General features: G+C 40.3%; 1 protein-coding gene across 2 annotated transcripts; it reads right to left on the bottom strand.

Annotated features, from left to right (window-relative positions):
* Positions 1-177: 177 nt before the first annotated feature.
* On the bottom strand, positions 178-11672 carry tbc1d10b (TBC1 domain family, member 10b). 2 transcript variants are annotated; one of them, XM_006803028.3, is made up of 10 exons: positions 11204-11672; positions 9394-10282; positions 8568-8667; positions 8201-8308; positions 7580-7686; positions 6763-6877; positions 5440-5505; positions 5167-5356; positions 4125-4279; positions 178-3975 (listed from the first exon to the last, which is right to left on the bottom strand). In XM_006803028.3, exons 2-10 carry the CDS (start codon positions 10266-10268, stop codon positions 3046-3048), a joined length of 2646 nt encoding a protein of 881 aa, XP_006803091.1. In that variant the 5' UTR covers positions 10269-10282; positions 11204-11672; the 3' UTR covers positions 178-3045. The 2 variants fall into 2 exon arrangements, with proteins under 2 accessions (XP_006803091.1, XP_006803092.1); XM_006803029.3 differs by having other exon boundaries at positions 11543-11672.
* Between the last annotated feature and the right edge of the window lie 5053 nt (positions 11673-16725).

The raw sequence follows: 16725 nt of genomic DNA, 5'->3' as shown, positions 1-16725 counted from the left end.
TGGTAACATCTGGCGGAGCTTCGTCCTGCCAAATATGGCTGGAACAATTATAAATAAAAACAGACGAGGACGACTATTAATTTCAAAATTAAATGCTGGTTATTTAAATCCAGCCTAGATTTTTAATCTTTCCAAACATGGAAGCCACACACCAAAAAAGAAAAAAAATTACCCAAGTGATTTAATATATTATGGTTTATTACTCATCACAAATGTCATTATCATCATTAATTATAAATACAACAGTTGCAGATCTGAAGGAATGAATTCAATTAGCTATGATTTTATTTCACTTTCGCCAGAGAAGAGAGTGACATGTAAACTTAAAGACACTAAAGACGTAACGGCATAGAAAGAAAAAAAAAAACCCACACAGCTGAGACATTTTCCTTTTTTGAAATGTTTGCATCAGTTGAGTTATTCCCAATGAAATGTACTTAAGAATTACAGCTTCAGGGTCAATGGAGAAATGCACAAAGGACTTGATACAAATAGGCTTTGTCACTATTGCAGAGCAGAGCAAAGAGCAGCTAGTGTCAGATTCATTTGATCATCACGTCACCTCCAGCTCCCTGAACAAAGACAAACGACACCATCATCCAGATGTGAGCTGCGAGGACATATTGCTCATAAATACCATAATCCGCGGGCCTGAAAGTGTTACAGGAAAAAAAACAAAAACATGTGGTGAAGCACAAAATCCTTTCCTCCCCCCTGACGGCACCACTCAGATCAGCACGAGGTAAAATCAGTGCTGCTGTCACCACGTAGACACATGCAAAGTTTGCATAGATGTGTTCAGATTATCCACACTAAACACTACACTTAATCTGTGCCTATGATGCGCTGCCGTCGAAACAGAAGAGGGAAAGAGAGTGTGTGTGTGATATTCATATTCATATATAAATGACAGCCCTGTGAAGACTTGAAACAAGTGGGAAAACAATGAATATGGAGGACATGTTGGCTACAAGTACACGAAAGTCCCTCTAATCATCAACTACCAAACAGTACAGTTAAAGAGCATCGATGTTTGTTTTTCTTGCCATCAAATGGTTTACACTAACTACCTGGCACTATTCATCATATACTGACAGGGTTCAGCGCCACTTAATGTATGCATAAATATGTTACAGTACAGAACATTGAGTGTAAATACATTAGGGAGTTAGTCCATAAGTCATTATGAATGTTACAACACAACTTGGTGAGACAGAAGTACTTAAGATGTTCAATTAAAAACCACTTTTTAGTATATGACACAGTACAAAGACCTTCAGTTCCTAAATATTCTGCCAAAGTCAGTCGTTCTAAAGTTTGTTCTCTCAAGTCTAAGGCTCATTTTTCCCCCCCACACTCAAGTCTGTTAATACTGCACTTCAGTAAACTGGAGACTCGTGAACCTAAGCTGACCAAACCAACAGTGAAAGTAAACCAAAAGACATGCATTGAGTTTGCTGAAGCTGAAGACTTAATGTGCAAAAAGAAAAAAGAAAACAAGATATGAAATAAAAATAAAAGACTTTGAATAGTTCCTCTGCAACTACGCTGTGTAGTCAGCCTCCATTCCAGTCAACCAGGTGTCTCTTAGATAGAAAAATACTCAGATCCAAAATAATAATAATAATTCATAATATACTATATTTGATTAAATTAACCACTTTTTACATAAATACATCAGAGCCCAAAAGGTCAAAGATCAGAGGTTAATGCTACATTGGCACACCTGGCACCTCCAGTCAAGTGGCTTCCTATAGGTCCACAAGGCTGAAACCAGCCTGCTGAGACGCTTGTTTTCCATGTCACCGCACTAAAGGAGTGGTCACCTTCAGTGGTGCTTTGTGACAAAATGACAAGTGCAAAAAAACCCAAAACAAACAAACAAAAAAAAGAAAAGAAAAATTCTTCATTCTCTTACGATACTTGAAATCACATTCTAATGAGTTAAGGAACCCATACCTGTGCACACTATTTTGTTCAATGAAACTGAAATAATACTAAACTCACAGAAGGATATTTGGTCTGCAGGACTTGTGCACAGATACTGCTTGCATGTTAGCACTCAAGCAATTTACTGATAATGTTGTACCTCATTTTTTTAACCCTTGAAAAAAGAAAAAAGAAAACCCTAAAACCTAAAATAAAAACATTACCTGCTTATCCAAAACAAAAACAAAAAAAGAGTGACCCATTAAAACACTGCCGTCACTACAAGACTACAAGGTACTGTTTTTCCTCTACTTCCCCCTCTTTTGTTTTTGTTGTTTTTTTTTATCTAATCTAGTAAAAGTTTGAAAACACAGAAGGGATTCAATGGTAGTTTGATTTAAAACAAAAAGGGAGGCCACACAAAGCACATTGACACATTTCACTATACTACTAAGGCACAGACAACATTAAACGTGACAATAAATACATCCTCAACAATATTACTAGCATTTCTGTCTTCAGTGCCTGCGTTTGAGACTTTAAATGATTTATTTTCGTTTTCTCCCCTCCCCCAAATAACCCTTTTCATCAGATGAGACGTGACGGGGCATATGGAGTGTTAACACGATCCTATGTATCGTAGGTAGACCTTTTATTTACATTTTCTATGGCACCGTAACAACTTCTGCAAGCGTTTGAGATGATTTTTCCTCACACCACTGCCATCAGTTTGATTAAAATAATTAAAAAAAGAAGAGGAAAAAAAAGAATTTAAAAAACTAAAACAGAAAGTGACTGCAATCCTTTATATATATAATAATTAAAAAAAAGTTTCACAGTCCATGCTCCAGTTGGGGGAAAAAAGAAAGAAAAAAAGGAAATTTTGTCCCATCTCACGAGAGGCAAAAAGTGCTGTTGAAACCATGATCCAGTTTTCTCCAACATAGTCCTTAGACTACTTTAAATCCTTGAAATGATGCATTATATAGGAAGCCATCCCATTTTTATATTAGTCACTGTTTTTGGGGATCTTTTGTTCCCCTGACCTCTTTTTTTGTGTTGTTTTGTTTGTTCAGCCTCCCTTTTTTTGTTATCCTGGAATGACGAGGTGGAAAATTAGGCCGACTCTTTCGCTGCTGCAGCTCCATTTTTGTCCTCTGCATCCCCTCCTCCTCCTCCTTTGTCTTTTTTCTTGCCCCCCTTCTTCTTCTCTTTTTCTAGCTTCTCTTTCTCTTTTTTGAGCCTCTCTTTTTCAGCCTTTTCTTTTTCCTTTTTTTCCTTCTGTTTTTTCTTCTCATCTTCCTTCTCCTTCTTCTTGTCCTCTTTGCTTTTCTTCTTCTTCTTTCCTTCTTCCTCCACATTTGCGGCATCGGCTGATGGAGGTGCCGTTTCTTTTTTTGAATCTGGTAATGGGGGCAGAGGGGTGTTGTTTGCAGTAGGAGACGGGATAGTGGGAGTAATTTGCTCCGAGACGATCTTAGGAGAGGGGGCCAGAGTAGCGGGGGGTTGTGGTGTGCTTTGCATTGGGGCCGAAGAAGCAGGCTCGCCCTGTGCTGATGTGCTCTCTGAGGCTGGAGCAGGACCATGAGATGAACTAGCCACATTTGATACTAAGGGGCTCTGTGGTGCTGCCTTATGACCTGCCCCTGGGGGCATAGGTGGTTTCTGGCTGGGCCCTCGGTTCGAGCTCGATGTTACTGCGGGTGGTGACGGAGGTGGAAAACCCTCAAATCCTGACGGCCCTGAGAAGGAGCCCTTCTTGGCGTGGGAGTGGAAAGGAGCCTTAGATTTGCGGAAGCCAGGGAGTGACAGCAGACTGGAAGAGGCCCTGAGGGGTCCTGGTGGTGGGATCGAGCTTCCTAGGAAAGAGAAGCTTCCACCAGAGCTGATGGAAGCAGCTCTGCGTTTGTACTCAAAGATAGCTCTTGTGCCGTGAAGGCGGCGTCCGGGCTGGTGCACAAGTTCCCCTCTGGACTCCCTCCACTTCCTCACCTGAATGTTGCACTCTCTCTCTATGAGTGCCTCAGTCACTGGGAGAGCGACGATCTGGACAACAAAACATCAGACAAAGTAGAGACAGACAGAGGAAGTGAGGATAACAAGATGAGCCACGACAGGATAAAATGACTAATAACTCGTGTCTCTGAGTAAAAACAGAAACAAGTTTTATGTACACGGCCTCCATAAGCACTGACCTCCTGTACCAATATGTCCTCTCTGATAGTGTCGGGTGAGATGTTTCTTAGACGCTCCATGGTCTCATACATGCCCTGAAGTTCCCGAAGTTTATCCACAGAACCAAGCATCTGTTTCAGTAGCACCAGGCCGACACGGAAGACTATCTTCACTCCTACACACAGACACTTAAGTTAGGTTTCTTTCAATCTAGAAAAACTAGATCTATAAAAGAAATCTAGAAAAAAAAGCAGTTCTCAAAGTTCTGTTAAAGGGGAAGAATTATGCATTTTCTTATTTTCACAAGTCAAACACCGATACAGTTGAGGACATAGACATTTTCTATTCTTGGTTGTGTACGATGTAAATGAGGGCTGATATTCCTAATATGGTCATCTCAGGCACACCGCTCTGGCTGCGACCACAGAAGAGGGCGGGGCATCTGTGGTTGCAGCCACACCGCCATGTTTCGAGCATTTTTGAATAGAGCAGCTTTAAAGGGAGGAGAAAGGGGAGCTACAATAGCTTGAAGAGGATCAACACTATGACTGCAAAAGCCCCAGCGCCAGATAAACGTGGGTTACTTTGAATGGTGAATCATGAAAAACTACTACGGCAGAATCCAATAGCAAAAATACAGAGATGGAAAAAACACCCTTTTTCTCTTTTTCCACAGGATTAAAATAAAAATTATTTAACAAAAAACCAACAAACTGTAAAATGCTGCATTCTTACAGCTCCTGCATTTAATCAAATCAGGTTGCTGGTCGTAAAGTACCTGCTATTTACACTTTAAATTTAATTTGATGCATTTAGGTTTTATTTTATTTTTTTTGCTGTTTTATTTTATTCTATTGTTCTTAACTTATTTAATGTACAGCACTCTGGTCCTGTGCTGGCTATTTTAAAGCGCTTTATAAATAAAATTGGATTGGATATTTAAGGTCAGACTGTTTCATGCACATTTGCAAGTAATTTATAAACAGAGGTACATGGATCAAATTAACTAAACAGACAAAAGCGCAGACAACTGGCTGTGAAACCAGCAGATATTAACGGTACCTTCACAGAAGAACATGTCCCATACACGCAGGACAGAGGACCATGGTAAAGTGCGCGAGAAGATACACATGAACCACTCGGTCATGTAGAGAATGGGGTCGATCTTGAACTTCTTAAGATGACGATACGCCATTGGACACGTGCGACGCAGCACAGAGAAAAAGATCTCGCCATCAAGTTGAATCGCTTCCTAAAGGAAAAAATAAATAAAACAAAGTTATTAAAACTGAGATAACTGTGTAACAGACTAACAATACATGTTTATTCACTCACCAGCCCTGCACTGTAGTAGCCAGGAAGATATTTCTCACATATTTGGACGAGGCACCAAAACGCTTGCTGTGAAACAGAAAGAAAAGTTAAAGGCTTGCACTGCAAACAATAAATTGTAGATTGAAAAACAAATATATTCTGACTTATTATAGTGTGGGAGAGGACTATGTGGACACTACACTACAAGTAGATTGCAAAATACTAAGAAACAATATAAAAAGTAGAACTTCTCATCAGTGTTGTAACCAAAATTGAGTATAATCCGAGTGTGTTTAAAGCAGATATGTGCATTATTATGCCCTCTGCTGCTACGTGTGTTTGCTAAGCAAGTGTATTTAATATCAAAGCATTAACCACTAAAACAAAGAGCAAAACTTGACTGAACAACATCAATTATTTCCTGAATACATCTTTTTATGTCAAACAAACAAAAATCAGCTTGTCCAGCTTTAAATAGATGTTGGTTTCATAAGAAAGCATCATCTGAAAAAAAATCTACAAGTCTAATTGTGACAAAGAGATAAAGGCGCAGTTTGCTATGAGGTATTGACGTGAGAAAACAAGCCTTACATAACACAGTTCATGCTCACCTGTTTATTTAAAGAAATGAGCAAACTTAGATTTCACACTGCGACAGTAACATTTAAGCAGGTGTGGTCACAATACTGTAAAAACATCAGCCCACGCTGTTTCCATGGCAGACAGAAGTGAGGTCACAGAAAGAAATGATGTCACCTTGTAATATGGGTTAGGGGCGGTGCAATAAGCATTTTAGACTTCTTCGGTCTCCTATTTTTAATTAAGAAGACTTTCCAGTGAAATAACAACCAAATAAAGTCACGTTTCAGATGTGTTTTGTTTTCTCGCTCTGCCTACTCTCTTTTGTCACGCGCCCTCTCTTTATTAACGTGTCAGCAGGGGAGGGATAAATAGAAAGACCAAGGCTAAAACAAAACATCCTCGATTTCTAAGAAAGTCTGACCACACACCTAACTAAAGGTTGTAAGATTAACTCATCATCCAATGCGTCAATTCATCCAGTTTCCTTTTTTTCTCTTATGTGAAAACAAATGCTGCACACCGGATTTAAAACACTGCTTCAAATGATACATGTTTAGATATGGAGGACAAAAGTAAACTGGACGGTATTTAACGTACCTGCATTTACTTTCCTTCTTTTGTAGTAAAAAAAGACTTTCACCACAAGTCATTGTTCATATATTCATGAGACTTTCTCAAGAAATCACGCTTCTGAAGTCATCATTGTGAAACTAACACTCAAAACCTAATGAGAAACAGTAACCTAACCATTCCACCCCTCACCTCTGCAGGCATGTGCATGAGCAGCACTGCAGCCACCGGCGCTTGGGCCTGGCAGTAACCCTCATCGGGCCGGTAGATGGTGTAGGCCTTGAGGATTCGGTACAGATCCTGTTGCCTGCAAGAACAAGCATGACAATTATTCAGTGGCTTACAAGGGGAACTTGGGTGTTACCTCCAGTTCATGAGCTATTCAAAAAAAATTACATAAATGATAAATAATAATAAATAAAGAATTTATTTCAATAAACTTGAAAGAAAATGAAAGAATATTAATTATTCTATACAAGGATTACTTCAAACATCTTTTTAAAGTACACATTTGTTTTGTTCATTGGCTCTGTTTTGTCACGTTACCCTTTTTTTCATTTCATCTTTGAATGTCTGATATCACTGTTACTGCTATTTTTGATTCTGCCTTTAATCGAATCCAATTTGTTTTATTGTGGAAGTCAAATTTCCCTAAAAAACAATAACAAAAGTTTACCAGGAGTGTCTGATAAAGCCTTAAAAAAAAAAAAAAAGAAGAAATTGAACGTTTTATTGCTGATTGCAGACCCACAGCCAGCAGCTTTTATTAGTCCTTTTTCATTGAGCTATTGTGATTCTGTGTTTTATTCAGGATATTATTATATGGCACAGCCTTAATGTTTACCGACAGATATAGTAACATCCTACTGTGACCCTGCCCTGATACGCAGCTACAAGGATCAAATCATTTCCAAGTAGTGCAGAGTGCATGGTGTTCCTTTTTTAATCAATCGTGCATACCATGGTTCCTCTGGTATAAAATAGACTGTGTTTGTGTTTATTGTTTTACCCGTGGCCACCGCGAGCAGCAAACATCTCATGAAAGGGGAACTGCCTGTGGAGATCCTTCTCTATAATGTCCAACCATTTAGCCTCTCCCTGCTCTCTCTCCAGCTCCTGTAGCGAAAGAAAAAACAAACAAACAAACAAAAAGGTTATCAATAAATTCTCTGAAAATTATTTTTTAGCCATAAAAGTGGATTATACAGGACATTTAATTATTAACTAAAAATAAAAATGCTGGCAAAGAAATTCTTTCATAGATAAGAGGAACAATAAGTTAGTAAATGGCTGGACACCGCCTAGTCAAGGCCAGACCCTCTCAGAGGGGCAGGGCATCAACAGGCAGGATTACTGGTCCTGATAAGAGGCTTATTGCTCACTAGGCCTGCGCCTGCGCCCCTTTAGCACTCCTGGAGCTGCAAGTGGCCTTCTCAACCCCACTACAAGCCACTTAGTCAATACTAATGATATCTCCCAAAATGTTTTCAAACCAGCTGCAATTGTCTTAAATTGAAAGAGAATCAAGTTGAATAACAGAGATCGAATAATTTGTATTTATTCCACTTTCTACATTGAATAAATGAAAACTAGTTCATTAGTGCTAAAAATGACATGACAACTGTGATACCTCAAATTTCCCAGGGTTGTCTCTTAGAAGCTCCTCACTGTTGGACAGCAGCTGCCAGGCTCTTGCTCTGAGAGAGGATGGAATCCCCTTCCTACAGCGCAGCTTCACCTGTAAGGCAGACATTTAGGCCATCGGCTCTGACATAACGTTTACCCATCATTAATTCATACTATATGTTCTTTAGGGGGTTTCTGTGTGTGAGATTCTAGTTTTTACTGGCAGCAGTGACGTTATAAATAAAGATTTTCAACTTGAATGTTTCATTAATAAAGATCAGATGTGTGACTTGATTGTTCTGTTATTTAATTTTGTAGCAGTTCTGTTCTCACTTTTACCATCACATACTGAAAGGCTGCTGTGCGTGTACCTTCTGGAAGCGATGTTTGACCCACTTATCCCAGTGGCAGAACATGTCAATCCATTTCATCTCCCGCTGTCGTGCAACTTCAACTCGAACTTCCTTTTCACTGCAATAGTGAGTAATATAAAATGACTTTATGCTGACAGAATGAGGAAGTTCTTTGTTCTTTTGATACCACTAAAAACTACACTTTGAGATTTGTAACTTTAATCTAATGACACGAATGGCTTGCCTCAATTTGCACAATATTTTGCTAACTCGCAAAAAATCACAAACAATGACAGGAATTGACTGGCACTGACACCCAGGGCAAATCAATAAGACTTTAATTATTCAACAGAGGAAGAGCAATTAGCTTGCCAGAAAAGTAAAAGCAAATCTGACAAAAAAGGGGAGGAAGAGAGCAGATGGGTGCGATAGGAAATACACCACAGACAGAGTCAGTACATAATGAGTCACAAAAGCGCTCTCAGCACTATCTGAGTCAGACCAAGGGGAGATAAAGGACAGACAGATATGTTTAGAGTAGCATAGAAGAAGAGGAAGGCAGGAAAGGGAGGCTGGGATGGAGAAGACAATCTCTGTGAGTCAGATGGTGTAAAGTGGCCATAGGAAAACAGTCAAGCAAGAGTTACACTTTTCTGAGTAAACCAATTCTGTGGTCATGATTTAATAGTGTCTCACATTACAAATAGTGATCCACCTGCAGTGAAGCTAAGCATGAAAAAGCAGATTTTTGCTCTGTTTTGTTTAAAATATTAATATTACACAGCGGCACAGCACATGCCGCACAGTAGCTGGGAGTGTGTGTGACTGGTTAATGTGTACTTACCCCCCTTCACTGTACTGATTCCCACCTAGGAAGCCATACTTGTCAGTGCGTCTGACAGTTAGGCCATTAATCTCTGAATCTGACCCCACGGAGCTGCCATCTTCTCCCAGTCCAGACAGAGACTCCAAAGTTCCCGACATCAGGCTGGCTGACTCAAGGTAACTGAGGGTGTCTGGTGCCGGCCGGGGTTTGGGTAGAGCGAAGGACAACGGTGGCTCTTGGATCAGGGGGAGTGGTGGGCTGTGGGGTTCAGCTCTGGTAGGAGTAGCAGGCAGTTCTCCCATCCTGGCTTCATTGGGAGTACCAGGCTTTGGGTACAAAGGTGGAGGCTCGTTTGGAGCATTTTGTGCTTCTTGGAGCGGCTGAGGTTTTTCTCCTTCAGCTGCTGTTGCTGATGATGATAAGACTGGAGGAGCAGGTGCGGGATTGGGACCTGCAGTCGTCTGGGGTTGTGGAGCTTCTTCTACAACAGGATTTGGGTTACAGGTGACATGCAGGTTAGGACCAGGATTTAGATCAGGAGAGGGGGACGCCTGTGCCACTTCGCTCGGAGCTGGTGGCTTTCCTGCTGATTCTTCATTCCCTGGAGCAGGCTGCTGTACCGATGATAGAGGGGGAGCCTCAGCTGTGAGGTCGGGAGGATTTGAGGATCGGTGGGGATTCAAGGGAGACCCCCCTGCCAGTACTGCAGAAGTTTTTCCACTCAAAGCTTTGTCATTAAAAAGGGAAGACTTGGGTATGGACACCTCCCTGGGAGACTCTGTAGCAGTGCTGTTAGGTGGAGGAAGCCCTGGTGATGACGGAGGGATAGATGGAGCTGCATGAGGATCACCCAAAGCAGGTGGGGATGGGGATAAGGTGGAAAGCTCAGCCATGGTTCCACTCTCTCCTTTAGAAAAAGAAAAAGACAAGCAGTTGAATTTTAATTGTAATAATATTAAACTCACAGCTACACAAATAGTGCTTCTACAGAGGGATAAAGACACAAATCTTAACAGCAACGGGTCAATAATAAAATAAAGCATGGGTGTGAAAGTGTATGAAAACAGACTTCTAACAATTCATTTGCAACTCTTCTTAAAACAGAAGCAGTTTAAGAATGAGTCAAAATTTTTAATTAATATTATTTTTAAACTAATATAATACATTCACTATAAAAAAAAAAAATTCACAGTCCATCCGAGATTTCCCTCACAATATCAAGTGTGCTATCAACATAAACCTAACACCAACAGATACACGAAGCTACATTTCCTCTTTTGCCACGAAAGCCTATAATGTACAGTGAAGTGATAGTGTTGTGTCTACATAATTCAGGAACTTCTTATTTGTACTCACACAAAGGCTCACGGCAAAAAACACACAAAAATGAAAACTCTGAGCAAATACATCAGAAATTTACTTAATCGATGATTAAGCCAGTGTCCCAGAAAATGCAATTTCCTCATTAAATGCACGAGTGCACTGGTATTCAACAAAGCGGACGGACAACCATGGTGATCCAGCCTTTTTGCTGATGGAGCAGGTTCATGTTTGTGGTGGCTTCTCCAGACAGCTATGTGTTACGAGCTAGCAGCTAATAACACCACCACAATAGTCACAGTCACTTTGTTGTTATGTCCTCTCAAGAGGCCTTGCTACAAGCGACTCAACTTCCCGATTCAGCGCGCTAAGGCAACATTTTACGAGCAGCTAATAGTTAACACCCACCCTGCCTCCCTGCCAGGCCCCAGCTGAGCAACGTCCACAGGCCTTGTCCACCCCGCTGCCCCCCTATCAACTATAACTTCAACTCCACTCTTCAACTCACCCACACCGGCGTGTCACTGTGATCGGTCCGCCTGGATAGCCAGCCAGGGGGTTCCTGTCGTCTCGTCCCCCCGCCACAGCTCCGGTTCCGTAACCTTATCCAATTAATGAGAACACGAAAAGGCGACACAGGGGCAGGAACCGCTGAACGGGGAGATGAGCTGGGAGAACAAACGTCCCGCAATCCGTGAGCTAGCTAGCTAAGTTAACAGCTAGCTAAGTTAGCTTATTTAACTATTAGCATTAGCCTCGATAGTGTTCTGTTTCTGTTAGCCGTGCTAGCTAGCGGGATGCCTCGGTACCGCGGTTACACATGCGCACTTGTTCGACGCATTCTCACCAAAGTCAAGCGAGTCTGTAAGTGATAATTTTCATTTTGTAATAGGCCGACTTTCTGTGATCAGATGTCCAGGCACAGCCGCAGGGGCTCGGCAGACACGAACAGCCTGTATTTCCTACTGACAGCTACGCGCGCGTTCGCGTCAAAAGACGACGAGCACGCACACGTACAGGAACCTCCCTGCTTACACACTGTCATCGCTTCCATAAAAACTAATTTAGAAATTCGGGATAATATCAATAGATATGTCTAATTTTTTTATTGTTGTGAACAATGACGTTTGTTTCTTACATATCTATGTTAAACACCCCCACTGCACTGTTTACTACTTTGGATTGTTATGTTAATGGAAAGTGTTTCACTAATGGCTGAATGGTTCTTTTTGTCAGTGTCACCATCTTCAAACCATACATCACTACCGCCTTGTAAATCTTTTCTTTCACTCTTGTTGCTATCCTTTTGTGAAAAATCACCCCTGGTGCTTGTCTCCACCTGCTTCACCTCACCTGGCCTGCAATTTCCTCAACTTTGTTGCGCGCTGTCTGTTACTTTTGATGGTGTGGCTCATTTAAACTCATCTACCTTGACTAGCTCTCCTCACATGTTTACTATTACGCCTGTCTCGGTCTCATTCACACACATTTTCTGCTATGCTTCTATTGAGTTTATGTTTCATATATCTTTTATTAGAAGCAAGTATCACAATTGTTACAGGTTAATAGGACATATGCCCCCTTCCTGCTTCTATTGAGTTTAATTCAGCATATCTTCACCTCTCCAGGTTTTCTTCCACCTGTTACCTACTTTCATCGTCATTATAGTTCATAGAGACTCCTGCCTGACCTCATCTGTCATTCTGTCCAACACCAATGCAAACAAGAAAGAGCTCAGAGTTAATATCCGATGTAGTCCCACCCCTACCTATTGCACACCTTGCCACTATCTTCCTGTCCTCGTACATGTCACGGCCCTCACATACTTTTCTGCCTCCTGACTTCCTCATTGCAGTTTTGCAGTTTCTTTTTGACAACTTATTGTAGCCTTTCTCTAAATCCACAAAGACACAGAGCAACGCGTTCTGAACTTCTCTACTCTTCATCAACAGTCTCAAAACAAACATCTCATCTGCAGTGCTCCTTCTTGGCATGAAATCATACTGCTGTTCGCTGAGCATCACCTCTGTCCTCAACCTAGCTCCAACAACTCTTTCCTATATATTCATGGTATGGCTCATCACTTTTGTCCCTCTGTCTGCACATCATCCTTGTTTTCTTTTTTTTATAATTAAATTTTTTTTATTATTATTATTTTGAACAATTAAGAAAACCATAACATAACAACCCAAAACAACAACAAAAACCACACTCAGTGAAGAAAAATAAATAAATATATAAAATAAATAAATAAATAGATAAACTGTTGCACACACAGTTAATTCTTAATTCATACTGTATCTCACATTGTCTTCATGTTGTAGGCCCATATAAACAAAAAAACTGTCCCATTGTTCTGTTAGAGTCTCTGTCTTACTGCTCAGTCTTCCCAGCATTTTCTCACATGCGGCATTTTCAGTCATTTTCTCCTTCCACTTTTTTAGGGTTGGAGTCCAAAGGTCTTTCCAAAGTGTTAAAATGAGACGAACACACGTCACAATCCCAGTGTTTAACACTCTAAAGCCTGCTTTGTCTAACTTTGGCACCCACCTCTGTCCCCCAATAGGCACAGTCTTGGTGATCTAGGTAATTTAAGTTTCACCCAACCCTCCATATATTTTAAAACATTTTCCCATATTGGGGAGACCAGTGGACATTCCCATAAAGCATGTACGAACGTACCTTTTCCTTCTTGGCACTTCCAGCACAGGTCGTCTTTACTGATTCCCATTTTATAAAGTCTTGTTGGTGTATAATAGTACCTATTGAGAATTTTATATTGAATACGTTTGCCTCTAGCTTCCCTAATGTAGAACCCATTTTCAGAAATAATTGAATCCCATGTTCCCTCATCGAAGGAACAATCCAGATCTTTTTCCCAAGCCCCTTTAAGACTTTTACATATGTTGTTTTTAACCCAATGACATAAATGTATAAACACACACACAAAAAAAATTATTTTATGTGCTGGAATGTGCAGAAAATAGGTTTAAATATTAAACAAATACCATTTTGATGCCTTTGCAGTTAAGGTTGGAAGTACAAAGAAATTCTCTATGACATTTTTTTCCTGAGACAATTTTATTTTATCTTTCAGACAGTCTCTCATTTGTAAATATCGCCAAAAATGGCCGGGTCCTTCCAAATTAAACTTTACTGTCAAATCATTGAAGGACATAAACATGTTATCTTCATATAAATCACTTATTAATCTTATGCCTTTTTTGTGCCACTGTGGCCAATAAATTGTTTGTTTACCTATTTTTATTTTTGGGTTGTGCCACAGGGGTGCATATTTTTGAAAGTATGGGGAGAGATTACAGCTCTTGTGAACCTCTTGCCACACCATTTTTGAAAACTTTTAAAGAACATCATCCTTGTTTTCTAAAATAAGTACCAATCAGTTAATTCATCAGACATCCTCTCACTCTCCAGGACAGTGTTAAACAATCTGATTAAAAGCCCACCACCCTCTCTCCCAGACATCTCCATACCTCCAAATGCATAGATAAACACAGATGTCTTCCGCTGTTCATTTGCTTAGCTGTTTTCATTTATTAGCAGTGTTGGTCAAGTTACTTGAAAAAAGTAATCAGTAACTAATTACTGATTACTTCCCCCAAAAAGTAATCCCGTTACTTTACTGATTCCTTATTTTCAAAAGTAATTAATTACTTAGTTACTTAGTTACTTTTTAAAAACACAATTTACAACCTGAATAGGTGATAAAGCGATAGATCTTTCAGCCCAATTCTACTTTTTCTACATAATCCATCATACAAAATGTAATAAAATGGAAAAGTCCCTTTTTAAAACTTGTTTTATTAGTTTTAATCTTTTAACTTTATGCATCAAGCAAAAATTAAATTATATGCAACATTCTCTGACTGGAAGAAATTTGTTTAATATTTAAACCTATTTTCTGCACATTCCAGCACATAAAATAATTTTTTTGTGTGTGTGTGTGTGTGTTTACACTCACTCTTTCAAATAGATGCAAGTAAAACACACCAGAAAATAAATAAAGTCAAAGACTCAGCGGCCCTTTTGCTCTATTTTCACCTGTAAAGCAGGAGTTGGGTAGGCGGAGGTTTACCTTGGTGCAGGTGTGCCGCAGCGGTCAGTGGAAGAATCCGCCAGTTTCTCTGTGAATTTTACGGAGCCCCGCAGGGGACATGGGAGAAAAAAAAATTAAGACGGACTTTTGCGAGATCTCGCAAAACTAACTCGGGATCTTGCAAAACAAACTCGGGATCTCGCAAAACTTTTTGTTTTGTTTTGCGAGATCTCGCAAAAGTTTTGCGAGATCAAAAGTTTTGCGAGATCCCGAGTTTGTTTTGCGAGATCTCGCAAAAGTTTTGCAAGATCTCGCAAAACAAACTCGGGATCTCGCAAAACTTTTTGTTTTGTTTTGCAAGATCTCGCAAAAGTTTTGCGAGATCAAAAGTTTTGCGAGATCCCGAGTGTGTTTTGCGAGATCTCGCAAAACAAACTCGCAAAAGTTTTAGCCGCATTCTTCCCGTTAGCTCAAAGCTAACTACAGCCGGGAGGAACACCGCTTTCCCAGCACATCGGTCAGCTTCGAGCCAGCGTCCGAAGAATGCGGCTAAAACATTTGCGAGATCTCGCAAAAGTTTTGCGAGATCCCGAGTTTGTTTTGCGAGATCTCGCAAAACAAACAAAAAAATTAAGACGGACTTTTGCGAGATCTCGCAAAAGTCCGTCATAATTTTTTTTTCTCCCATGTCCCCTGCGGGGCTCCGTAGAATTTCCCATTATGTCACAGCGCACTCTGTGTTTGCTTGGAAGTTTAGGGTTTTTTTTCGCTGTAAAAAGAAGTTTTCTTCCCACGCACAACAGACACTAATGTTTTTGTCACTTTTTATGGAATCAAACTCAAAGTAAGGTCAGTACTTCCACGCTTTAAACGCTGAATGCTCATACTCTCTCCCGCACTCGATATATTATCCATTGTTGATCTACACACAGCTGTTTTCACGAACGCAGCACTTGCTTACGTCACTGTCATGAGACATTCTTGCAAAAAAGTCACGGTTTTAGTAACGCAGTAACGCAGCGTTCCTACAGGAAAGTAACGGTAATCTAATTACAGTTTTTGCAATAGTAATCCCTTACTTTACTCGTTACTTGAAAAAAGTAATCGGATTACAGTAACGCGTAAGGCGTTACTGCCCATCTCTGGTTATTAGTGTCAGTTACTGTATTTATTTATATTTTGTAAGGAACTAAAGGGAAATTTCAAACAAATAGGTCATATCAAAAGGAGTAGGCCACTAGATTTCCCACATCAAAATAATGATGGGAAGTTAGGTCAATGAAATCAATCTATTATCTTTTTTTTTTTTTTTAACTTTGTTGGTGTGTTCAGTTGCGCCACTAGATGGCGCAGTTGCATTTTATTGCGACAAGTTGATTAAGTCTGAGTTTCTAGATGCAGATTTCACCATGGCAACGGGAAAATAAAGAGGAGCGTCTCCTCTTTAACCCAGTGGGCCCAGGAATGTGCGTGTCAGTGATGACCGCCTGTCTCAGAGCACTGAAGTAAGGATTACTGTCTTAGAAAGCAGGAGGGGAGGTGGGGAAAGTCATTTTGATTAGCTTGGACCACTCTGTCAACCTCGTAGCATAACAATTTGCATGTGAAAGAAACTGACCATAAAAACATATGGGGACACAGTTTATTTATGAACCTGTGATCGTCACACCCATAGTAATAGAGAAATCCACAACCCTGATGGATTTAACAACCTTATTTTGCTGTTCATGCCTGGAAAAATGACATCTTTACAGCTGTTCTGGAAACGCCTAGGATTTCTCCCAGATGAGCTGGAGGAGGTGGCTGCAGAGGGAGGTCCTCCCTTTTGTGTTAGACTTCTGCCTCCAAGGGGCTGAAAATGGATGGATGGACTGTATTTCTTAATGAGAGTTACGGAAAAACTCTGCTGTAATGTTCCCCAGTGTGGCCATTTGTAATTTCTAATCTAATCTAATCTAATGTCAGCCTTCACT

The sequence above is a fragment of the Neolamprologus brichardi genome, chromosome 4 (genome assembly GCF_056152115.1).
Source record: "Neolamprologus brichardi isolate AB-2024 chromosome 4, ASM5615211v1, whole genome shotgun sequence".
Lineage (NCBI taxonomy): Eukaryota > Metazoa > Chordata > Actinopteri > Cichliformes > Cichlidae > Neolamprologus > Neolamprologus brichardi.
This window is presented reverse-complemented; position numbering and strand designations above follow the sequence as displayed.